We start from the raw sequence: 26,464 nt of genomic DNA on the forward strand, positions 1-26,464 counted from the left end.
GCAACCTTGTCTTCAGCACTTTTCACACCAGAGGAGAGAGGTGGGTAGAATGTTCTCTTCATCAGCAAAGAAGAAATCTCTCTTCTCTTCTGGTTCTATATTTCTCATGCTATAGTGCAGGCATCCCCAAACTTCGGCCCTCCAGATGTTTTGGACTGACCACTGGTCCTGTTAGCTAGGGATCATGGGAGTTGTAGGCCAAAACATCTGGGGGGGGCACAGTTTGGGGATGCCTGCTATAGTAGAATGCATTGAGATTTCAAGCTCATCTTGGCTCTCAAGAAGAAAGGAGCACTTTGCTCCCTTCTCCTACTCTTGTTGTGGACAACAAAATGAACCAAGACCATGAACAGATGGCTCAACCTACTGGCTCTGTTTGAAAGAAATCACAGGAAAACAGAAGATTGAATTTAAAAGCCCAAATGGGAAAATCCTGCCTCTGCTTCTCTGGGATTTTTGGAACACATTACAAAAATCATTTAAAAATCCCCCAATACAAGCCACATTAATTTTTCAGCATGTGCTACAAGAGGCCAAAAGACGATTAGACAAATTCATGTGGGATAAGGCTATCAGTGGCTAGGTTCTATCTCTACTATCAGAACCGGTATGTGTCTGAATATCAGTTGCTAGGAATCACAGATGGGGAGAAGGCTGTTGTGCTCAGCCCCGCTTTCCGACCTCCCATAAGGTTTGCCTATCTACCACTTTTTAATAATATGCAGTCATGCAACCTCCTTCAATTACTACCTCTTTCAGTTACTATAATTTAAACACTTTGTTATTTCACTCCTAAAGCTTCTTCAAATTAGGCAAAAGTCAACTATGGGCTTATTTCCTGTTCAGATGAATCCAAGATGATGGAAAAGAAACGGATTAAATCAGCAACAACCACTGATGAGAGAATACTAGGAATTCTTATGAATACAAATAGCTTATGAAGGTTAATGAGGTTCATCGTGGGTTTAAAATAAGAGAATGAGTGTATTTTGTATGTACAGTGAGTCCTCCAATTTAAGGTCTAGGTAACTTTTGAAAGGTACATTAGTGCAAGCTAAATTACCTTTTTAGTGCCAATTGTAAAATATCTCTCTATTCTTCCCCCTCCCGCCAACAAGTATCACAAAGTTGCTTTGTATAGTTAGTTCAATAGAAGTTCACAGAATAAAGCAAAATTAGAAGCTCTTAAAAAGGCATCAATAGTTGTATTTAAAGAGAAAGAATACAACACTCAACTAAGTCATGGTTCCCCCATGCCTGCCCCACCTCCCCTTTCTGTATAATTGCTGCACAGGAATTTTATTCAGGTTATTTTGAATCCATATGGTCTGGGAATTCATCCTGTTAGTTATCATTATTTACTATTTATTACATTTTTATCCCGCCTTCCCAACTAGGGCAGCGTTTCTCAACCGGTGTTCCGCGGCACAGTAGTGTGCCGCGAGACACCGGCTGGTGTGCCGCAACGTGCGGCGAGGAAAAGGGCGCTTTGCATTGCTCACGGACTTCCGGCGAGGCAAGATGGTGCGCGGCGCGGCAGCGCGAAGCTCCTGAGAGCGACCAGCGTGCCCATGCCGCCAGCCTAGCCTCCGGACCGCCGGAACCGCCGCCGCCGGTACGCGGGTGCCAAGTGAGCCCAGCGGATCGACCGGGGAGCCGCTGGAGGCCCCCCCCCGCGACCCCACCGGAGCGACACCGAAAGCGCCTGGCTGGAGGATCGACGGACCCCTGGGCTCCACGGCAGCCGCGTGGGCGTCGGAATCGCCCGGCGGATCAAGCGGCCGGGAAGAGCTCCGAAGCCCGGGACCTCCCACCACGCGACGGCCCTGCCTCGTCGCCGCAGCCGTCGCCACCCCAGCCGCCCCAGGAGAAGAGGAAAAGGAGGGAGGCCCCCCCAGGTGAGGGAAAAAGGGAAAGATAGGGAGGAGAGGGCCCCTTGCCACCCCCCAACCCAGGTGAGAGGGTAGGGAACCTCTCCCCCCCCCCAGAGGGAAACCCCCGACCCCCCCCCAACGGCCACCACACCAACACCCCCCCAGGACAAGATAAATGTTACTTTTAAGTTGCTTTCAATGGTGTGACTTCTAAATTTCTGTGATTTTTGGACAGGTTTTCTGCTAGTCTTACTCATTATTATTTTCATATCTATTGTTGGCTTTCAGCATTTTGCTGCTTATTCACTTTTTACCACTTAGCATAATGAAATTTGCTCACATGAGGTTTCTTTCTCTCTGATATACTAGTAACTAGTTTGTTAAGTGCAAGGTAGTCATTTCCATGCAAGTAAGAAAAGATTCAGACCTCAAAAAAGATTCAGATCTCAAACGTCACACCCAGCTGCAGCCTGAGTTGTTAAAATGTTGTTCTTCAACTTTGTGATATATTTTCTTATTTGGTTTTAAGTAGCTTTATGGTTTTCACTGTATGTGTTCATAATTTCTGTGCGCCATATCGGAAATACAGTACTACCTATTACAGCTCCATTGATACGGCAGACCTTCTGACTCAAAAGCTCTCCCCCAAGGGATATTTGGATATTTATATTCAGTGGATAAAAAACGGGGCAGGTGCTGGCGGGGGCGCGATGCTTGCCTTTGAGATGTGGGAGCGAGGGGGCAAGCAATGACCCGGAGAGGCAATATTTTTAATGGTGGTGTGCCTCGTGATTTTTTTCATGGAACAAGTGTGCCTTGGCCCAAAAAAGGTTGAGAAACACTGATCTAGGGGCTGAGGGAAGCCTGCATGGTTTATTGTCCCATTTTTATCTCACAACAACCTTGTGAGGTAGAAGGCTTAAGAGATCATGGGTGACCTTGTGCGAACATGCTTTACGGCTGAGCAGAGATTTGAATAGTGTCCCCCTGATCCGACTTAAAACGTACATCCACAACACTGCACTCGCTATGGTTAATCTTAACTGACGCTTTAGAACTGGCAGTGATCCCCAAACAAGTAATTGTTAAGTGTTAAAGCTGATAGGAGCAGTTATTTACTTGACAAGGGAATCATTGCTAAAGTCTGTAGGACCTGAACGTTTATAATCTGGATGGAGTAGAAGGGAATTCAAATACATAGCCTGAAAGAGGGGTGGGAAATATTCAGCTGTGGAGAATTTCAACTTGATTCCTCTGCCATGCACACATTTTTGAAGCATTCGCCTTCTAACTTTCATTCTTGAAGAATTCAAAAAATAAAGGTTAGCTCTATCATAGGAAGCGGGTGCCGTGGAACAACCCATGAACTTTGCTTAGGAAAAGGTATTTCCAGAAACCTAAATCCCTGCGGAAATATTTATGGTATTATACTTAATAAAGTAATTGTGCCCTGCCCTATATAGGCCATGGATGACATAATGGAACGTCAGAGTGCCAGAAGACAATCCTTTGTTCTATGCTGTAAGCTCAGCTCAAGCCAATCCTAGCTTTTCACTGGCGGGGGGGACAGGGACACACACCTCTTTATGAAATATGCACTTTTCCATACTGCAGTATTTTTCCAGCTCATCTTAAATAGGAAAGCCTCCCCCACCCAACCTGTACAGAATAAACCATTCTAAGATTATGAAGGTGTTCTTACAAGAGAAAGGGGGATCTGAATCCATCTTGTCAACAGTTCTGTCATTTACAGAACATAATGAGAACCTAAAATTCCCCAGTGCTAACAGCCATTTTTAAATATTAAATGTTTGCATTCGTAAAGCAGTGCACAATTATGAACACTGGTGTGCAGGATTACACAAAGTGCAGGTGAGTTTTCAAAATTATCATACTACTCTTGAAAATAATTTCTGATTTCATTCTCCACAGCATGAGAAAATGAACAGAAATCCACCCCATTTGCTGAATTTCGGCTCAGAATAGGTGTGGGGCAAAATTTGTGGGAGCAAACTGGATAGCTCAGTTGGTTAGAGCGTGGTGCTGTGATAACACCAAGGTTGCAAGTTTGCTCCCCATATGGGATAGCTGCATGTTCCTGCATTACAGGGGGTTGGACTAGATGATGCTCGGAGTCCCTTCAATTACACAATTCTATGACTCTAGAAAACAAAGGAAGGTTGTTGGAAGGGAGAAATTATTTGGAAACCCTAAGAGGGCAGTGATGGAAACAGTGCAAGAGTCCTTTAAATCTATTAGCACTGTTGCCTGCAAACCTCCTCTCAGAAGTGGAGATTCCCCACACACACACACACCATTTGCATGCATGCAGGCATAAAGGTAAAGGTAAAGGGACCCCTGACCATTAGGTCCAGTCGTGACCGACTCTAGGGTTGCGCGCTCATCTCGCATTATTGGCCGAGGGAGCCGGTGTATAGCTTCCAGGTCATGTGGCCAGCATGACAAAGCTGCTTCTGGCGAACCAGAGCAGCGCACAGAAATACCGTTTACCTTCCTGCTGTAGCGGTACCTATTTATCTGCTTGCACTTTGACGTGCTTTCGAACTGCTAGGTTGGCAGGAGCTGGGACCGAGCAACGGGAGCTCACCCCGTCACAGGGATTCGAACCGCCGACCTTCTGATCAGCAAGCCCTAGGCTCAGTGGTTTAACCCACAGCGCCACCTGGGTCCCCACATGCAGGCATATACACACTGAAATGCCAAAATGACTGGCCCCAGCAGCTATTCCCAGTGTCTGCGATAAATACACAGCTTTATTGGCTATACATTTGTAACCGTGTGTGCGCGCGCGTGCATGCGCACATGCGTGCACGTGCATGCGTGCGCAAGATTCAGCCAACAGAATCCAAAGAATCTCAGTTTGAAATCTACTACACATCCTGTGTAATAACAAAATGATAATCAAAGGAAGTGCATGGCTCATGCACTTCAGAGGCAGATAGATGCTACTTCCCTCCCCTATCACCATAAGGCAACTTTGCTCTTCTGAAACAAGCTTGTCCAAAACCATCTGGAAAAAAGCACAAACCCGTATTAGATTTGCAGCTGGAAGTAGTACTATAAAGAACAGATCTGATGGAATGCTGTTTTACTACTGTAGTTTTCAAGTTCACAGCCTTTTGCGGCTTAATGTCGCATCAAGAGGGAAATAATCCATTTCCTTTCCACCTCCTGCAGCTGCTGCCACCTCCCTTAGAGGGTAACAGCAGGAAGTAAAATGTGTATTATACGATTTGTTCTTGTGAGACAGACCTCTAAGCCTCTGGATTTTGAACATACAGAAAGCAGGCTCTTTTAACCTTGTTCTATCAATATGTATATTTTTTATTAAGCGGAACAGTTGGATTACTGGAAACTGTTCGGCATCTAGGAAGTGATCTGCCGCAAAATTAAATTCTTGAAAAGCAAAGTTTGCTTCCCTTGCATATACTACTTTATTTGGCACTCTTGTTATATCCAAAGGTCACTACGGTAAAATAAGAGATGTTAGATTTTTTAAAAAATGGAGAACAAAATATTAGTATGTTATTATACTCCATTTTACACATAGAAACATAGGGTAGGTTCAACTGACCAGCCCTGTCAGCAGAAGTCATGTGCAATGACTTCTGCTTGTGCAATTCAGCTTTCCTTCCTTCTCCCCAAATTGGCTCGGGGTGTTCAAGAGAACCCCCAAAACAACCCAGAAAGGGAGGAAAGGGGGCATCAATCCATCTAGAAATCTGCAATGCTTGCGCAAACAGAAGAAGCGTTGGGAAAGCATGACACTGCATTCCACCCACAGAAAGTTGCCTTATGCAGATCTGGGCCACTGGGTCCATCTAACTCAGTATTATCTACACAATGAATGGCAGCCCCTCGCCAGGATTTCAGACAGGGGACATTCCCAGCTACACCTGGCGATCCCAATGGCTGAACCTGGGACCTGCTGCACACAAACAAGTGTCTCTCCTACTGAGTTATGATGGGAAGCAGGAAAAGTATGACTCTGAAAAAATATTAAAGACCTATCAACCAGATTTACAACAAATAGCACTTTGCATCCAGAATGGATTCCTACTTATTTTGTCATCTATTTCGTAAGCTCTTGTTCGAGTTAAAGTTGACAAAGGGATTGCTGAACTCTGGTTTGTCCTTAACATTCCTCGGAGCAAGCTGGCAACTTCCAATACAATCCCACAATTACATAATTATTACAAGAAATTAAAGATTACTTTCAGACGTGCTGTTACGCCAAATTAAATAGCGCTGCTCTAATGGCTGCCCATTTCTGCTATTCTGAGTTGATTAAAATGCATTCTGATCTTCAAAAAGTAACAGCTGTGTTGAAGGGTATTTTTAAAATCACAATGTAAAAAGACAAAAGAAAACTTAACTAGCTTTATAGAAGGTCCACATCACCAGCAGTATCTTACCAAGTTTATGATCACAGAAAATATCACAGTATCAATGTACAGTACTTCATCTTGACTCATATATTTGTAAAATAAGGTACCAGCGGCAAATAATAAGAACAAAGAAAATGTCTCTTTCTGAGGCCCCCACTTCGGAATTTGAAATGGATGGTTGGATTCAACTAACTTGTCCTGCTAGCAGCAGCCTGGTCAAAAGCAATGGGGCTTCTCTCCCTTCTACCCCTGGGCTTTCTTCATGCACCCCAACTCCCCCAAATCAGCTCAGGGTGATCAGAAGAACCCCCAAGACTGTTAAGCAGAAGGAGGAGAGGTGAGAGGATTCCACCAGGCAAGCAGAAATGCTTGAAGTGATTTGAATGACCTCTGTATAAAATAATAACAAAGAAATAAGGAAAATTGGTATGATATGTTGTAAGAATGTATTAGAAAATATGAAAAGATGAAGGTAATAATCATATGTACATTCGATATTAGAATTTTTAAATGCACCGGGAGTTGATGGGAAGTCTATCACACCTTAGTAAGAACGTTGAACAAAAGAGATTGTATAAGATTGGATAAATTTTTATTTGTATATTTACTTAAGATTACTTATAGAAGATCATTTTTGGTTTATATAAGTTTGTTTTTGTTATGTATGAAACTTAATAAAGCATGGAAAACGAAAGAAAGAAAAAAAGAAAGAAAGAAAGAAAGAAAGAAAGAAAGAAAGAAAGAAAGAAAGAATTGCTTGCAGTGACAGAGCAATCTCGGGATTTTTTTTTAATGTTTGACGTTCTATTGTTGTTTTATATTTTCCTGGAAGCCACCCAGAGTGGCAGGGAAAACCCAGCCAGATGGAGAAGGTATAAACAAAAATTATTATTATTATTATTGCTATTTTGAATTCCTCCTGCTGATTTTAGATGTATGTTCCGGGGATCACGTCTAAAGTCAAAATCATGCATAATCAAAACACATTGGGGTCAGTGGTGGGTGGGATTGCCAAAGTCTTTTTTCCTGGTTGGATGCCTGAGCCAGAACACCCACCCCTTATTTGTTTGCTTGCTTGCTTTACTATATGAACAACAACAATGCCTTTTTAGTAGCATTGTTTAGTAGCAGTTAGCAACAACTGGTGCTAACATTATGAAACTAGCACATGGCAGGTTTAGAAGAAATCTGGAAAAAAAGATTCAGTAAATGCACAAGTCATTGATATCAGCTATCAGCTGGTGGCCGCCTCTCCTCCATTTCGCTTGGTTGCTGGGTGCAAGGTTGATGCCAAATGAAACATCAATTTAATTCGGAATCGGGTATCCAGCAATGCTTGGTTAGACTGTGTGGCTGGACCAGCGTGTATCCAAATGGTTCCAACCAACAGAGATTCACTTTCTTTTATAGCAACTACAAAATGGGAGAATGATGTCTATGTGATTGATGGTGTGGTAAATCTGGGCTGTTTCCATGCACAGGAAGAGATGAGCTAAATCTGCTGACTACTGTGATACGTCTGTTCCTTTCACAAACAGAATCATTCTTATTTGGCATTATTGTGGGCTACTAGTTTGACTACAGAATTGGAAAGTGCAGTATAAGAGGTTCACCTTTGTTTGTGTTGATGCAACTCAAGGCAATTTATGTCGCACACCAACATTGGGGGGGGGGGTCGGAAGCGAGTGCTGTCAACTGCTAGCTCTTTAGGAAAATCCGAACTTCAGATCAGTTCTCACAAAGGACAGATGAAGTTGCAAAACATACTGCAACACTCCAGATGACATGTGAGATGTTCCTGGAGAAACAAGATGTGATGGAGAAGGGATCAAGCCCATCCTTCACCCAGACATTTTAGTTTTCATGCGTAGGTATCCTTTCCTTTGTTATGCCATGTTACGCCATGGGGTGAAATTCCATTCTATAAACTCTTACCTGCAGTTCATGCACAGGCTTACTTGCTATTTGTGTGGCCACACTTCAGCCACAAATTGCCACTCAACAAGTAGTAGAACCTAAGCTTAGCGTTTAAAGAGATGTTTACCTCTATTTGTATTCCAAGCTGTGCTTTCTCTTTGTCCTTGCGCTCTATACATCGCTTCAACTCTTCTATCTCTGACATAACAGCACTGTGATTCAGTTTTGCTCTCAATTCCCAGATCTGCTTTTCCATCTCTTGTTTCTCTGGATCAGACCTCTCAACCACTGGAACAAATGTGGCATGATTTAGCATAAGAAAAATTACAACAAACAAAAAAAATACATTCATACATAAAACACACATGGCTGCAGGAAAATCAGAAACAGCCAGTTCCAGTTTTGATTAACCGTTTCACATAGTATCCAGACCCTAAACAGTGGTTAATCTTAACGATGTTTAGTGGAAACAAGTAAAGCACAGCTTGCATGGTTCAAATGACACACCAAACTGAAGCTAAGCAAAAATCGCAGAGACTTCGAAACTCCTCACTGTGGCCGTGTCAAAATGAGATTAATAATAATAATAATAATAATAATAATATTTTTTTATTTGTACCCCGCCCATCTGGCTGAGTCTCCCCAGCCACTTGAAAGTCTTCGAGCTCAAAGGAATCTATGCTTGTTCTCGCAGATCAAATCAGCCCACAAAACAAAGTTTACTGACCAGCAGTGTTGGTGGCCTTGACTATAGGCTAAGATGATAGTTAGAACTCGGTTAGAGTAAATACCAAATTACTTTAAATTTCTTTTCAATTTTATGAGCAGACTGACATGGCAAGCACAGGTCTCCATAAATGATCTTACTGCCTCCAGTGCCTTATGGATTACTCTTGGGTGGGATGAAGATTAAGGCAGTTCAAACCTTGACCAAAAAAGAAGTGGGATTCCATTGGGTTTTAGGCAGGCCTGGCTTATAGACAATGGCAGCAGACCACAAAGATAAAACACAAAAATCTGTCATCTGATGAAGATGGGTGCCCTCCAATTTTGCTTTAAAAAGGAGGGGTTTTTTTTTTAAAAAAAAATGATCTGTTCATTCTATTTTCTGTTCTTTATTTGTTTGAACACCTTCTGAACTTCCCTGCAGAAAATATTGTGTGAAACAGCCTCAATTTGATAGTTCATGAGAATTTTCATGCATCCCATACTGTTAGATAACTGCACTTTCTTCACCCTCCTGCCTTCCTTCAAGAATATTGAAATGAAATGCCCTCCCCAAATTCAATTACCTGAAAAAGGGTCCATTTCACTTATTCTGTATTCAAGCAATATTGTCTAAGTGTTTTCTATGACATTTTCTGAATGCATATGATGAATACTTTTTTTTAATACTTTGGCTTTCCTGTTAATTATTCTTGGGTAAATTAGATGCATTGTCATGTCAGGAAGGCAAGCCATGCTCATGTTTTCCCTGATAGAGTGAGAGCAGTGCCAAGTAACAGAAATATCCACGTTTCGAGAAGGAAAGCCTGCCACTGGACCTTGGCTAGAAGCATCTCCATTCATACATTTGAAAGGATATACGAGGGATATTGAGGCTTGAGGATGCAACTGCTATTTATAGCCGTTTTAAGCATACCAGCAGGGCACATTTAGAGATCAACCTGTATTGATTTGTTCTACATCACATGCAGGGACCAAAGCTGAGCTCTACTGAGCACAGCTGATTTGCAACCTCCATTTACTGCCACACAGCGCTCCCCTACTAGCCCTTTGAAAATGAATGGCTAGCACACAACAGTAGATTTCAGTGGATTGCTTCCAGACCCTACTGATGCAATTACTTCTAGTGCATGCTCCAAATCTAGCTCCCAAGATTTTTTACACACTACTGCCCACCTCTGCTATCTCTGTGCAACTTCTACCATGCTCATTACGATAGCAGGGACCTACAGCTCAGACAAGACAAGCCCAAATTCCAATTCACAATCCTTCAGCAGCCTGTAAGAAATCAGATCCTAGTTGGTTGCCAGCCTACCTAACAAAAAATGTATTAGCAAGGCTTTTGCTAAATCAAGAATTTAAGATATGAAATATGAACTACCTAGCGTTTGCTAAACTGCAGCTTCGATAATGGCTCAGATTTAATTTACACAACTGATTTCACATAAATCTCTGAATCAACTTTTGTCTATTTCGGTCACAATGAGGAGAAGGTTCGATGTGCTGAGATTGTGAATAACAGACATTGAGACATATGCTTTTTTCACAATTTGATTTTGCCCACAGTTCTCTATTATTGCCAGCTTTCAGTAAACCAAGACTTGCCATTTCAAGTGCTGAGTCTTCCTCATGGTATAGTTACTATAAGGTCGTATTTTTTTCTGTCCTGAATAGTAGTGGGAAAGAGAGTGTTACCTCTTTGCCTCCTCCTGTCATCCTTTTGCTCAGCTGGATGGTTCTGGTGATGCATGGCAACCTGAGATATTTGATGGTGCAGATTCAGTCGTTCCTCTTCTGCTCTAAGGAGTTGGGAACGAAGATCCTCAATCTAACACACACACACACACATATACACAGACAAGTGCCAGCTTTTTTAACAAACCAGAAACCAATTTCAATAAAATGTGGAGGCATATTTTCACGGACATTATCAATTCTTTAAAAGACCCTAAAGCAAAATGTGACTATAACCCATTACCCATACACTATACTTAGCAATGAGCCAAGCATAAGCAGCATGAGATTTCTGTTTTAAATGGAAGCTTTAGATTCAAGAGGATATCCCTGCCTGGCTCCCCCTTTATCAAACTGCCTGGGTCCTCATGCTGTTGTTGAAAGGAGGCCGCTGGGACCTCTGATCTTATCAGTCACTATACTGCTTTGCCAGTGAGTATCATCTCACTGCTGCTACACTGATGTGCTGTTTTGGAGGATTTCAGTAGCCTTGGTTCTTTTATTAGTTTGGTTTTACATTTTATTTCGTCTTTTGTAAACTGCTTTGCCATTCTTAAAGAAGCGTTGTTATCTAAATGAATTAATAATAGGAAAAATAATGCAAGGGATCTCTCTACATGGAGTCAGAAACTCTGCCTACTCAAAAGGTTCCCAAGCACATAGAGGTTCCTTCAGAGGCTATGCATGTATGGAATGGGGGTAACAATCCCACATTGGGCCCTCTGAGGGCATTCTGCGTAATTTTGTGCACTGCAACACAGAGATGGGGCAAAACTGGGCTGTTACAAAACCAAGGACACCAACCGAGCCTCAATGAAACACAAAGAGGTTTATTTGACTAGCTGGTTTTGCTTCTGAATAAATTATATAGCTAGAGGCCAGCAGAGAGATTAGCCACTTCAAGGCAATTTGTTTTCGCAAAGTTATAATTTGCTTGTGCAAAAGTAATACAAGGTAAAGCAGTTCCAGGGCGGAGGGTGGGGTGCTGCTGGTGGAGGAATCCAATCGCTCTTTTCACTGTCTTTAGTAAATTACTTTCTCTGCTCTTTCAAAATATATTGAAATGTGCCCAGTAATTTATACTATCACAACATTAAACAACCTTTAAACCCAAAGAAAGTAAATGTGTAATCTATTTCATCATATCCATAGGTATGCAGCTGTGAATGCGTAAGTCAGAATTTATTTTTAACCAAACTAAGAAAACAGCTATGGAGCGTCTTATTTGGCGTGACAGAGTCCGCAGAACTAATTTTCTAGAGCGTCAATTGGAACAGAATAAGATCCAAATGCAGAGTGATCCCTGAAAGCAAGCACTAGGCACAGTCCAGCTGTGGCAAACTACAGTACTGTATAAGGTAAGTCCTTAAAGCTTCTAATGCTATCATGTAGCTTGTTGTCTCCTCATGCTTTCATACAACATATTCAAGTGCTAGCTTCCCCTACCCACCCAGTGTGGTGTAGTGGACAGAGTGCTAAACTTGGACCCAGCAGACCTGGTTCAGATCCCCCCCAATAGCTATAAAGCCAAACAAACACACATTCTAAGTGTTCTTTCACTAGAATGAGCAGGATACAAAATGCAAAACAATATATTAATATGCCATGCCACAGGATAAGCAAGCCAGTCAGCTTCTGCTACATTTCTTAAGCTGACTTTGGCAAAACAGCGTCATGTTGCTCTCATTTGCGTGTTACGCTACATCAAACCATGGTTTAGCACAAATGAGCAAATGTCGGACTCCTTTGCTGCTGCACTAAGCAAAGCCACAGCTTGGCTTAGCACGTTGCTTCAACCCAGAGTAGCAGTTCTGCTCTCTGCAGACAAATCATGAGCTGAAACCAAGACCTGCCTTTGGTTTACAGCTCATAGTTTCTCCGGGGAGAGCTAGACCAGGAGCCTGAGTCTGGACAACATGCTAAGGCAAACCATAGTTTACCATAGCAGCACAATGACTGGACTGGAGCAAAGCACCATCTCCTCTCTGGAGGCCTACACATTTGCACTAAGCTTAGCGCCATGTGAGAACCAGACTAATAAACAATCATTCTGTAATAAAGCTTGGTATGCACTTTTGTGACTGTTTTCTTGTCATGCTTATTTCTAACTTCCCACCACTCTATTTGATAGAAAGTTTTAAGAGCACTGCCTACTGTGAACGGAGACAGGTATTTACACAGGAAAGTGGTTACCTGGTGGAGAAGAACCTCTCTGCTGTTTTCCGACTGATCCAGTTTCCTCCGGGACTGCTCCAAATCCTGTTCAAGCTTATTTGGATTAGAAAGAGTGACAAAAAAAATCATTCCACTCCTAGTAATGTCATGAATTATTTAGCTACAATACTTAATATACCCAGAAGTCTGCTGAACGCTCATTTCCTATGCAACACTTTGCTAAGCTCACCAAATGCCTATTATCCCAATGGTTCCTTAGATCAAACAATCTGTTTACAAATACATGCATTTCTTCCTCTCCTAAAAACTATGTTATGTAACTGAGTTGCACGTGTTATCTCCCTCATACTCTAGATGGGCTCCCCTTTCAAGGTGGCAAAACAGGGCAGTTTGAAAGGTTGTTTGACTCATAATAACCAGAAATCCCAGGTTGAGAAGGGGGGGGAAAGTAAAAACCCAAAGGCACATTAAAAAAAGAAACACCCAGAATTTCAAGCCAGAACGAAGAATGGGCATTGCAGATGTCTGTGATTAACTCAAAACTGAACACAAGTTCTTGAAAGAACAACAAATACCCTCTTAGTTATAGTTATATTAGTCCTTGAAAGGGTTTGGAAAGTGAAGCTGCTGCGAAATGCAACAGCCAGAATAATTTCTGGTACTTGGCTTTCCTGACCACACCACTCGGTTTGAGTCCAGGGCTAATTCGAAATCCTGGTTATTACATATAAAGCTCCAAACAGCCTAGGACCGTCCGGGATATTTCAAGGACCTTCTCCTCCTGTGTTAACTTGCATGACAGTAGCAGTTGGCAGCATAACAGCGGCAGTGTGGTCCTGCTCACTGGCTTCCAATGCTGAGTGGGGTTGCCTTTTACTGAGAGGGTAAAGGGGTGGGGAGTTTGGTGCAGTGCAGGCGTGATGCAACAAATCTGATTCCTATTTATTTATTTAAGGTATTTCTATAATGCTTCCTATTTTGAATTCCGAAGCAGTGTGAATAAAATGTGTTTTACGCACACACACGAACACAGAATAAGAAAGGTCATCATACAGACAGAAAACTGCCTTATAAGGCCTGCTAAAATAGGGACGTCTTAGTCAAGTGCCTGAAATTAAGTGCGGGGGGGGGGCACCTGACTATTCTCAACCAAAAGGGAAGGCCACAAGATTGGGTCCACAATGCTGAATGCAAGGCCTCTGGAAGTTATGAGCCAGTTACCCAGCCAAGTTCCACACAAGTTCAGAACTGGGAAGCCAGATGAACAATGCCACCCAGGTTGTACCACTGCCGCCACCGGCTACTGCTGCCTAATAATATTGATCAGAGAATAATAATTCAGAAGAGAGGTATGCTTGGCAAGGGGCCAACAGAGGATCTTTTGAGTGGTGGCTCCCCAGTTGTGAAAATCCCTCTGAAGGGAGGTTAGTTCAGCATTTTTATTTCACCAAGCTTTCGCTGCATTTTAATTCTTGCTTTTTTATTGCATTTATCTTATTGGTTTCATCTCCTACCCCCCTAGTTTTAATAGCAGTGAGTGTTTTAACCGTTGTTAAGGACCAAATTTATCTGCATGGGCCTCAACAAGTATGACGCCTTCCTGTTTATGCAGGCTTAAGTATTCTTGATGTCGGTCACCTTGGAAGAAGCAGTACAATCTGGGCATGTGCCACTGAAAAGAAGCTGGACATCTTACTATGAAAGACAGAGTTTGATGCTGATACCTGCTATTATATGTTAAAGCAAACATACTACATATTTTTAAAGCATGGGTGCAAAAGCCACTGCATCAATTGCAACATGAAGATACTACACCATGAACATTTTTTAATAAAAAAAAACTTACTTTGTTTTTTTCACCCTCCATTTTCAGTACTTTATTCTTCAAGACAGTTTCCACTTCATTAGCTTTAGCATCTTGTTGTTTTAAAGCCTTGAAGGGAAGAAAAGGGGAATTTGTTTCTTTTTTACAAAACCATCAAAGCCTTAATTTATAAAATATGCTGACATTTGTATTATTTACACATGCACAAACACAGCAGAACACACTGGTGTGTGAGATTATATCGTGCAAAGCTATAAATAGATGTATCAAATGCATAGTGTCCGCAACTAAGCTTGATACCTCACAATGCATTAGCTTCCATACCCCAGTAAGCAAGCTGAGCCTCAGCCTGCCTCAACTCCCCCTTCAAAACACAGAATGTTTAACCCTTTCCCAAGCTGGATGTATGCTCAAAAACATAAACTCCCTCACCTATCTTAACTCCCAAAAGATATATAAGATCCCCCATCTTTTACCTCTTGAGGAGAAAAAACAGTGGGGTGTGCGGAGAAATTTTCACTATACAGATAGCTAGGATGGAAAGGGTTAAACCAGGCATCTCCAAACTTCGGCCCTCCAGATGTTTTGGACTACAATTCCCATCTTCCCCGACCACTGGTCCTGTTAGCTAGGGATCATGGGAGTTGTAGGCCAAAACATCTGGAGGGCTGCAGTTTGGGGATGCCTGGGTTAAACAGCCCTCTTCTGCCACTCAATCGGAAGTCGCCCATCAGGTGGTGCTGTGGTCTAAACCACTGAGCCTCTTGGGCTTGCCGATCGGAAGGTCGGCAGTTCGAGTCCGCGTGCGGTTTGAATCCTTGCGATGGGTTGAGTTCCCATTGCTTTGTTCCAGCTCCTGCCAACCAAGTAGTTCGAAAGTACACCAGTGCAAGGAAATAAATAGGTACCGCTGCAGCGGGAAGGTAAACGGCATTTCCATGCACTCTGGCACTTGTCATTGTGTCCTGTTGAGCCAGAAGCAGTTTAGCCATGCTGGCCACATGACCCGGAAATCTGTCTGCGGACAAACGCTGGCTCCCTTGGCCTGAAGCAAGATGAGTGCCGCACCCCATAGTCACCTTTGACTGGACTTAACCATCCAGGGGTCCTGTACCTTTACTTTATCTGACAAAAGCATTGCACTTCCACTCAATATGTCTACCCAACATTGCTGGAAGTGATAAGCAATGGGGCCATCAGGCAGGAGGCAGGCTGTATATTTGCAGACAAATCTACAATGTCTGTTATACTAGTGCAGAAAAACTAGAAGCAATAAGTAACCGCGGAAGATTTCGCTAACACGGAATAGGAATTAGGCATCTTATCATTAAGACATCTTAAAGCAGTCTTGGAAATCAATATGCCAACCTCAGCTTATCAAAGCAGCACTGAAGGATATTTAGGCCATTAAGCAGCAATAACATGAAATAAAAAAGCAATCTCTCACCCCACTGGTATTTCAAATAAGCCATTCCATTTTATTTTCCAGGTACAGTAAAAATAAATAGTCCATAACTGTATTGGTTTTACAAAAAGCAGGTATATGGCTAAACAGCACATACACACACACGAAAGGAAATTTTCAGAACCAAGAAAAATGCAGAGTCTCTCACATACCACGCCTGCGAGTAAATCAAACCTATTTTGCCTAGGTCTGTATGTTCAAACCAGGCTACTGCCTAGCCTTGCCTATTCAGCAGTTCCCATAGCTGAATAACCAAGGGAGCATGCTGCCAGTCTCCTACTGGACCAAGGGGCTATTCCAAAGACCCACACAACTGGTTCTGCATGATCAGAAGGAGGGGCTTTGGATTTGTGCTTCTCAAAACAGCAGACACCCACCATACACAGCAAGCTGCTTTTGAAACCAAGGAGACTTTCAAAAGCAGTCTGTGATAGAAAACCCTACCAGGCATGCTCAAGCTTGTGGGAATGCCTAAAGTGGCGCTTTGGATCCCAGCCCATATTTACCAGGGAGGGGAATCAGCCCTTTGTTCATGTTTCTATTTAATTTCTTTAAAGTGATTATCTGGATAGAGGGAAACAGTCCTTTATGATTAAGTGTTGCAAAGAGCGTAACACTTAAAACTTAAAAAAACAAAAAACACACATACACCCAATGTTAATGGCAGACACTTTCCCCCAAAGAGCCAACTATCTAAGTAAACTACGATAACGCTGTGGAGTGACAAATCGAGTTCAGATAAGAGCTACAGCAATTACAAAGTCAGTGTCATACGGTGTCAAGAGCAATTGTGTTTGCTGCTATATTTCTCTAATTAAAAGTTATGGAAGAATAAATAAGAAGGTGCGTACTACAGGCACAGTAATTGTTAAATAGGGTTATTCTCAAGACATGCATGTAATAAGAAGCTGGGGTTTTTTTCCTCTAAGCCTGGGAAATTGCAGACCAATCAGCCAGACATGAATCACAAGTAAATTGATGGATGGTGCTATTAAAGCCAGGGATGCCAAATATACAGAAGAAGGAGAAAGAGAATCCTTCCCAAGGAAGAATAAGCACCATTTCTGCAGCAGGAGGACGCGCCTCACCAACCTTCTTCGGGAGTGTCAAACAGGCAGATAAGTGCAATTTAGCTGTTATTCAACACGTGGACTCTCAAAAACACTTCTGATCGGATCAAAGGCCCATGAAAAGGAAGATCCTTTTACAGAGGACCAAGCAGCAGCATTCTGTCAAGCTATAGCAGAAGAAAAGGTGGACCATTCCACCAGCTTGCCTGGAGGACAAGCCCTATTTAGCTCCTTCCTCCATCAACTGCCACCTGGCAGAGGGAGAGGGGGAAAGCAGGACCACTCCATCAGCCCTGCTGAGATCAGCTCTGCTTGACTCCTCCTTCCCTCCATTCCAGCTGATCAATATAAGAACTGACATGTGTGACTTCAGGAAGCACCCCTTAGATTGTAAACTTGTGGGCAGGGACTGTCTTGTTTCCATTGATCTTATGTAAGTTCCTTCCGGGGGTGGGGGGGTGGGCTTACTTAAAACATTTAAGTCGTGCTGGCTGGTCAGGAGCATCCTCAGAAACACCACCATCCCTGAGCCTGGCTGGCAAGTTTTTTTCAATGATCCGCCCAGCCGGCACAACTCTTCTCCTTGATAAAAATCACTCAGCACTGACAAGAGGCAAAAAGCCAGGTGTCTACAGGCCCCACTGCTTATCACTGCTTGTCGCCCAGGAGACACTGAGAGGGAACAGGTGCTATGCAGCCCAGCACCAGTAGCATCCTCTTCTCCTCCACCACTGGAGGAGGTCAAGGCTCCTGCTGCATTAAGAAGGGTTGGGCCACGTCCAGGGTTAGGCAGGGCCAGAAATGATGGATATGGGCACTGAACATATCCATCATCCATTTGTCTGTCTAGCACTACATTACCACACTTTAATCCATCTCTGGATTATATTTGTGCAGTGCATCCCTTTGTGGGTGGGATGTTTTTAATGCATTTCTCCTTCCTCTTGGTTTTAACGTATCTATGTGGGGCTTATTGTCTATTTGTTTGGTTGGAAGTTGCTTTGGGTTGCCCTAGGCAAGATAAAGGGACTGACAAATTAAATGAATGAATGAATAAATAAATACAGTCGTACCTCGGGCTACGAACACCTCGGGTTACGAACTCCGCAAACCCAGAAGTATTTTCGCCGCGCGTGCGTTCTGTGCACGCGCAAAGCGCGGAAATCGCAGAAATTGCACTTTGCGCATGCGCAAAATGGCGCTTCGGGTTACGACCATTTCGGGTTACAAACTGCGTCCCGGAACGGATCATGTTCGTAACCCGAGGTACCACTGTACAATGTCTGAAGCACAGCCCATTTTGGACCATAGGACCAGCTGTAGGGGACTAGTCTCCAATGAGACTAGAAGAGCAATGCAAGAAGATCTGAAGAATGGACAGGGGGACAAGCCAGTTGCAGTCCTGAACTGAGGAATGCCTAAATAAAAAATTTCTTTCCAGTAGCACCTTAGAGACCAACTAAGTTTGTTATTGGTGTGTTTTGTTATTGGTATGAGAGGGGAATGCCTCTTAGATTAGGGGTGGTGAACAGGGGTCCCTTCAGCTGTTGCCAAACTGCAATTTGTATTGTTGCTGACCATTGGGCCATGCTGGCTGGTGCTGAATTCCATCAACATTTGGAGGGCAACAGATTCACCACTACTGTCTTAGGGGATGCAGACAGTGTGTTGTGGAAAGGTGATCTTCAGCTCACTCTTTATTTTCTCCATAGCTGCTGTTGGCCAATCAGGGAACCAGCTGGGGACAAAATGCTGGACTAGTTAGACCAGGCATCCCCAAACTGCGGCCCTCCAGATGTTTTGGCCTACAACTCCCATGATCCCTAGCTAACAGGACCAGTGGTCGGGGAAGATGGGAATTGTAGTCCAAAACATCTGGAGGGCCGAAGTTTTGGGATACCTGAGTTAGACCCTTTGCCTGAGCACAGAATACCCAGTTCCGCATTATGCTCACTGTCTCAAGAAATGCCCCCAACATCCAGGAGCTCAGTTGCTCCCCCCTCCACACACCTCCCCTAATGCCTCTCTTTAGGCATAAAAATGTCAAAAGTGCAAATCACAAAATTGGGGGTGGGAAGAGAAATTGGAAAGCATTTTAGAGTGCCCTTACAACAATTAGCACTCCAGAATGCAACACACATAAAGAAATCACACATTTAACTGCAGACCGGACCGTAGGGGGGTATAAATAAAATGTGCACCTCTATGCCATCACTACTAAAAACAGAAAAGAAATTCAGCACATTCCAACAAGGTTTGAAACTGTGAAATGGGATTTGCTCAGCCCCCTTGCTCTTCACTGATGGCAAAACACTGGCTCCTAGTGGCCACAAAGATTCTGCAGGCTTTTTTTTCTCAAAATGCATTGGCATCGTAAAGATTTGAAAGTAACTGAAAAGATAAATAAACTCTGATAAGAAAATTAAATCCCATGTAAATCAATTCACATGGCAGGAAATCAATTCTTACCCTAAATACATAGTTGTGTTGACTAGCTGTTAGTTAGTTCGTTAGTTGGCTTCTGTCTGTCGCAAGAGACAATGGAGCGCGCCTCTGGGGTGAAGTCAAACCGCTGTGTTAGCAGCACCAAAGTGACCTCCCTAGGGCGCAAGCTGGGCAAACCACTCTTTATTATACAGTGGCATCCCTTGGATTTGAGTGTTGGTCAAATTTCTTTTATTCAATCAAAGCCTCATGATAAGCACAGTTCAGGAAAATTCGTAAGAACATAATGCAAGGCCTGGTTCATCAGGTCACTGGCTTCCGCATCGGTCTCTACAGCCACAGCAAGCTCCGCAACTTTCCAACAGAGGCAAATGACAGCAAGGAGTAGGAAGCTGGGCCAGGGGGCTGCAGTGGTTGGCACTGGATCTCTGCTATTGTTCTTTTTATAAAAAATGCATACAGAGGTTTGGAAACAACAGTATAGGCAACTCCCAATTTACACGGAGGTTACATTCCAAGGCATCACGTTCATCAGCAAAATTGCATATAATTGAAGCCTGAAAACACCAGAATCACTCCCTCCAAACCTCCTTGCTCAAACTCGATAACTCTCCACATGCCTCAGAAGCCGGTGCAAGGGCTCCTGGGATTGCATTTACAAAAGCTCATGGGATAGCCAGACATTGTTTTCACGTTTTCTTTTGTGCCCTCTCTGGGTTCTTTTTTAAAGTCACTTCCGGGTTTGGTGCAATGCGCACTTGCATGGTTGCAAATCAATTGGCAATGCACATAGCTCCTGAAAAAGTGACCAACATCTGGAAAAAATAAATAAATTGCTAGACCATTTGAGAATTTACTGTGCAGAACTTAAACACCTTCATTTCCACTCTAATGGATCACAACCTTTTACCACCATTCCGTGAAATTTAAAGACAGAGAAAGAATTCAAAACTCTTTGACCCAAGAAGAGCACATGAATCTTTACCCAAATTAAAATGTATGCTATTTTCTCTCTTTTTCTTCTTTAACGTGACCTCCGAAAGGAGAGTCACTCTTTCAGAACAGAAAGTGTCAATCTAAATTAATCCTCACCGGCTTATACTGCACTGTATAATCTGCAATTGCCTTTTTTTAAAAAGCACATAGGTCACCACATGTATTAAGGCAACCAAATATGAAATTAAACTTTTCATAGACTCTGTGAGACACCAGAGTAAAGACAGTCAGAGATGACTATCCAAATAATCGCCCAAGCACTTAAATTAAATCTAAAATTACAAAGTACACATTTTATCTCTCCGAGGTTTTCAAGTGTTGGGGTGGAGTACCAGTAATTTCTCTACCACTCTTGCAGGCATTTCACACACTCTTTTCTAAGAGAGGGCCAAAAGGGCCTTAATTTGCCTTTTCAAAAAGCGAACAATAGCTCAGTTTGTCTCCACAGCACAAACTCTTGTACTCTGCCAGATGCATTTTGCTTCAAGCAAAGCTGATTATACAGCACGAGGAAACTGGCTATTCATTACATCATATTTAGGCTTCAAGAGAGCAGTATTCACAAGGTGGTTGTTAACAGCATTTTTAACAGTTTAAATCTTAGGTGTAACTGAAGATGTTTAAAAAGAAACACAAAAAAACCCAAAGCCTGCTCAGAACCAAAAAACGCTTTAAATACTCGCAGCCTCAGGGAAGAGAACCCCTTTCATGTATGGCTGTCTGACAGTTCACTTGATGCACAACAAAATGCATCTGCAAAAATGGCAGTCATCCCTTGAAATAATTAGCTCAGACTAGACAGGGAGCAAGGACCAGATAGATATGCAGTTCTGTACGTATTTTAAAAGACCCCGACTGCTTTGCATACCTCCTGCAGATGCAGAGACATGTGTCCCAGCTGATCCTGACGTCTTTCAACAAGCTGCCTTTCCGAGCGGATTTCTCGTTCTATCTCCTGAAGCCTCCTCTCCACCTGTTCTGACACCTTCAACGAAAAAAGGGGTTGGGGGAGAAGGGAAATTCTTCTGGTATTGAAAGTTTTTTTATAAAAATAATAATAATAATAACTTGTTTTTCTAGCAAAGTAAATGCAAAGGCCTAAATACAATTGTGAAGTCCTCCATTTGTGAGCACTGAAATGCCTATCTGCCTTGTGGTAAAGAAGAGGGAAAACGAGAAGGGGGGGGAGGGCACAGAGACAACGCTGGGGCAAACTCAGGTTGTCTGTGCCCTCCAACAACACCTCCCTTCACTGGGCCAAGAGAAACACCTGCCCCGTGGGAAGGAAAAAGAAAGCAAAGCAACTAAGCAAAGACAACTACAGGACCGGCTCCAGTTGCACTGTCCCCACCTCCCCAAGCCTTGCACTCCATGCCATTTATTTGTTGCATTCTTTTAAAAAGGTAAACTGCCTCAGGTACGTTGGCAGAAAGATGCTGTATAAATGCAGCAAACAAATTTGGGCTGCCTTGGAGAGTTTGGAGATCGAGCCTCATTGTGCGGTTTGATTCACATGGGACCCTGGCTGAAGGCCGCATTTTTTTCGGAGTCTGTGGTGCAATGGGTCAGTGTGTCTGGCTGTTAACCAGAAGGTTTGTGGTTCAAGCCCACCCAGGGATGGTCATGGGCAGGATTCATGCATTGCAAGGGGTTGGGCTAGATGACCCTCAGGGTCCCTTCCAATTCTACATTTCCATGATTCTAGAATGCCCAGGGCGTTTGGGTGGAGCCGAGACAGGGAGTGCTGCTTAATTCACTTGGGGGCGTATCCTGAACCACGAAAAACTTAAAAAGCATTGCAATCAATCTGCATCTGCTAAAACCCAAAGTCTCTTCGGTAACAGACTGGGTTTTTTTGACCTCTTGACCACTGCCACACGTGAGCTTTCCTCCTTGTTACCATATAGTGCTTTGCATGCGAGTACAAGGTTTGAACACAAGAGGCAGGAAAAGAAAGCGTCAGAGGAACAGGCTATCATCATGTCTGCGTGTGGCATGTCTGCACCCATGCGGTACATGTGCAGCATTTGAGTGAAGAGAATCTCAAACTTCTTCTTCTTCTTAAAAGGGAAAAAAAGCAGGAGGAACATTTGATCACAGCCTTGAGCATACAGCCTGGAGAAGCCTCAAAAACCAAAGTTAGACTGAGCTGGAAATCTATTCACTGCCCTGCGTAGCTATTTCTCACAACTCAAAAAAGCGAAGCTAATTATGACAAATAAAATATGCAGAACTTGTTTCAGTCTTAGAATCCAGCAATATACTTCTTACAAAATTTTAATCTTGTGGAGCTTAATGCGTCCCCTAGTGGTATCTCATTCAGATCCTGACCTGCTTATTTACACCAAGGTTGCAGCGCCGTGTGCCTTCAAACAAAATGTGTGTGATTGTGTGTGTGTGTGTGTGTGTGTGTGTGTGTGTGTGTGTGTTGACAACTCCTTGGTCAAGTATGATCACACTGCCACCCTAATAGAGCAAAGAGCGATTCATAGGCGGAGGCAAGTTTCACAAGCCTGCAGGTATTCCAGGTGCAAATGTGCATCTGGATGACAAGACTCACATTTGGACCACATTAGAATGGCAGGATGAGTCTTTTGATATGGATGGAAATGAGCAACCCCATCTAGGGTCACTGGTTGTACACATGTGGAACTGGATCAGAGACAACTTACCATAATGTGAAAATTAGATTTTTGTGAAACCACACTGAAATTCCATATACCACTGCCAGGATTTTTGTTGTTGTAACTTTGCTAAATGACAAATCAAGAACTGAACTAGAATAGCCTCTGGCCTTAAAATAATAAAAAATATGACTGAATGAATCAGTAACTGCAGTAATATGATCAGAAGAATTATTTGCTGTAATTATTTCTTTGCTTTACAGGGAAAGAAAGCAGGAAAATAATACTTCCCTAGATTGCGGTTTTCATTCTTTCCTTTCCTCATCTATTTGCAGACACTGCCCTCTAGCAGTGAGCAGGGAGTTGAACATTCTATGCAAACATGGGACTTATTATAGCTTAATGGTAGTTACTGCTTTTTATTGCAGTTTCCATGCTGCAGAACTGTATTCATGCCGTCATAGTACATTTTGCAGCAACATTTATCCATATGATCTCACAAACAATAAATGTTAAGTCATATTTGGAGTTGGAACTGCAATCATAACCAATGTCCACAATTATGAAGGTTAGATGTAGTATAGGTTGTGTTTTTCCTTCCAAAATGTCTGCACTTACTGAAACTATGCTATAGTGTCCACCATCTTTAAACTGCTTCTTTACCATTTATACTTGGTTGGAATTGCCGCAACAAAAAGGTGAGCGCTAAATTCATAATTTAACCAAACACACCAATGTCATCTCCTTGGCTTGAATCTCAAAGTGCCCTTTCGCTCGCCAAAAACATCACCTACTCATGGAAGAACAGTTTACAACCTGGAAGAAGGAGATTGTGGGAGGAATGACCCCCAAATTCGGCAAAGTCCTTTCTAATGCTCAGACTCTCATGCAAGACTTTGCACAAGCCCTTTTTCAAAGAGCCACTAGAGTTTATATGCTGCACACCCTATATCTTCCTTGTTCACCTTGTTAATCATGTTATAATGCAATTCCTAGTTTAAATGAATGCAAATGGGAGACTTTTTTTACAGTGCAGCAACACAGAGCTGACGAAACAGCAACAATGCTTCCCCCCCCCCCTTCTGCTCACGCTTCTTCGGAACCGAACCCATGTTTTTAAAAACACCTATTGTTATATATACTTAGTCCTTTATTTCATTGGCATTCTGTGTTCTTTGCAAAAGCAATCTGAGCTACACTGTTGTGGAAAGCACTCTCCTTGCTTTCTCTTTTAGGGAAAGACATTTAAAAAGTATCAAGAATGGATGATTAATCCATGATTACTGAAGGTTAATTCCCGATTTATTGGAGCCAAATTACTTTTCAAACAACATTAGATGGAAGGTTTTCAAGCAACGCTCCAAAAAGAAACCAATCATTACAAGTACTTAAAAAACAGCACGCTAGAGTCAAGGGCAGTTAAAAGTCTAAGCAGCTGTAGCCATGGAACAGAACTTGAGAGAACTGAAATTGCAATCCACAGTATGCAATCAACAGGAACTTCAGTCAAAAGAATAAAAATACGTAAACTTCCAACACAGGAATTCCAAGGATGAAACACCAAATAAGGAGGGGGCAGAGGCTGTATTCGAGAAGTGCTGGGGAGACAGTTGCCCCAACTCACAACCAGCCCCTTATGCAGGCAATGGCCGCATACGAGGCTACACATGTCGGACATGAGACAGGTGTTTTCGGACTTGTCCGGCTCTAGCAAATGCAACCCAACAATAGTCAGACGGAATTTTGCTTCTGCAGAAAACACAGCAGTAGAATCAGAAAACCCACTTGAGGATGCACCACTGCATCCATTTGCAAGCCAAGGGTTCCTCATTTGTATTTAGGTCACAGGTCCTTACAGTTTGTCCAGCTCTGTTCACAAAGCTCCCTCGAGTTTCAAGAACAGCTTGTTGAGCAGCACAAGTGGATGCTGCCAGAGGTGAGGAGAGTGTCAAGAGTTCTGCGGCACACACATGAAGGGGCTGAAGGGAGGGGGAGCCCAACCAGAGAGGGAAAGACGCAGGTTAGCCACCCCTGCTCCATGGCCTGCCCTTTGACAATAGAGGACCAGATCTATAAATCTCTGAAATTCCATGCTTCACTGAGACCAGTACAAGTTCAGAAGATGGTGGCACATTTGTCGGTCGCCTGTGCTGCACACCTATGGGTTTCGCTCACAGAGAAAGTGGTCTTCAGACTGCTTCTTTATGCTTCGCTCCAGAGTCCCAGTCTCTTTTTGCAAAACCTCGAGGTCTTTAAAGCTCGAGAGAGGCCTGGAGCCTAAATCTCAGGTAGAGTACCTAGACTTCACAGTCCAAAGGTCATCTGGGCAGAGTAAAAGGACACTTGGACAAAGGACTATACAAAGACACAGCAGAAGCCAAGACTGGCTGCTGAAGCCAAAACGGTCCTCATGGCCATTTCCAAATTCCTAGAGAGAAGCCAAAAGGCAAAGGCATGCCATGTTTCGCAAAGTGTTGGTGAGAGTCAACTCTCTGAGATGCCTTCATCCCCAACCCAAACAAGCAATACTTGTAGCTGTCTGGGGAAGGGAGCTCACCCCCACCCCCACCCCCAAATCCATCAGCACTGTTTCAATGGCAACTATTAAACTGGTGCTGCTCATGTGCATTTAAGCACCAGTGGGAACCATCCCTGGCACCAGGACGGGGTGTGGAGATGCCAATTCTCCAGCTAACGCTGTAGAAGTTTCCAAAGCTGCTATGTGCAAGCAAAGATCCCATCACCGCACCTGCACAAAAAGGAATACAGTACACGCATAGTTTCTGGGAAAGGTCGATTCATAATATGGGGGCACATTGTCGGATCATGCACAAGACTTCGATTTATAATTTCATTAACTGTTTGAACTACCACTTTCTACTGTTGCTTTCATAAATTTTATTAACTGGCAGATGCCCCCACTTGTCATTCCACTTGTCAGCTCATCCACCAAGCCCTTTGCCAACTGCCCTTCCCCCACACCTGGCCAAACCCCCTTCCCTTTACATCGCACCAACCTCCTCATCTGTCCCTTCACAACTTGCTTGTTGGTAATGAAAAATAAACTGAGACCTTTTTTCTGCATTCCTTGCTGCTCCTTTAAAACCTAATGAAACATGAAAATTCCTCAGCACTAGAAGTTAAAAGGGGGAAATATAAATTACGGCTGCATTAATTCTGCCTCAAAAAGGATATTTTAAAATT

At 43.1% G+C, this 26,464-nt stretch overlaps 1 protein-coding gene across 5 annotated transcripts in view; it reads right to left on the bottom strand.

Annotated features, from left to right (window-relative positions):
• Positions 1-26,464, bottom strand: part of CEP128 (centrosomal protein 128) — a 189,998-nt gene that overhangs the window by 145,040 nt on the left and 18,494 nt on the right. For all 5 annotated transcript variants that reach the window (XR_015950693.1, XM_035107862.3, XM_035107853.3 and 2 more), the window contains exons 8-12: positions 21,505-21,621; positions 14,682-14,768; positions 12,854-12,928; positions 10,622-10,754; positions 8,328-8,488 (exon numbers count right to left, since the gene is read on the bottom strand). Coding sequence is in view for 4 of the 5 variants with exons in the window: in XM_035107862.3 (XP_034963753.3) it covers positions 8,328-8,488; positions 10,622-10,754; positions 12,854-12,928; positions 14,682-14,768; positions 21,505-21,621 (573 nt within the window). In the remaining variant the exon portion in view is untranslated. The remainder of the gene's footprint in view (positions 1-8,327; positions 8,489-10,621; positions 10,755-12,853; positions 12,929-14,681; positions 14,769-21,504; positions 21,622-26,464) is intronic.

The sequence above is a fragment of the Zootoca vivipara genome, chromosome 1 (genome assembly GCF_965207765.1).
Source record: "Zootoca vivipara chromosome 1, rZooViv2.hap1.1, whole genome shotgun sequence".
In the NCBI taxonomy this organism is placed as follows: Eukaryota; Metazoa; Chordata; class Lepidosauria; order Squamata; family Lacertidae; genus Zootoca; species Zootoca vivipara.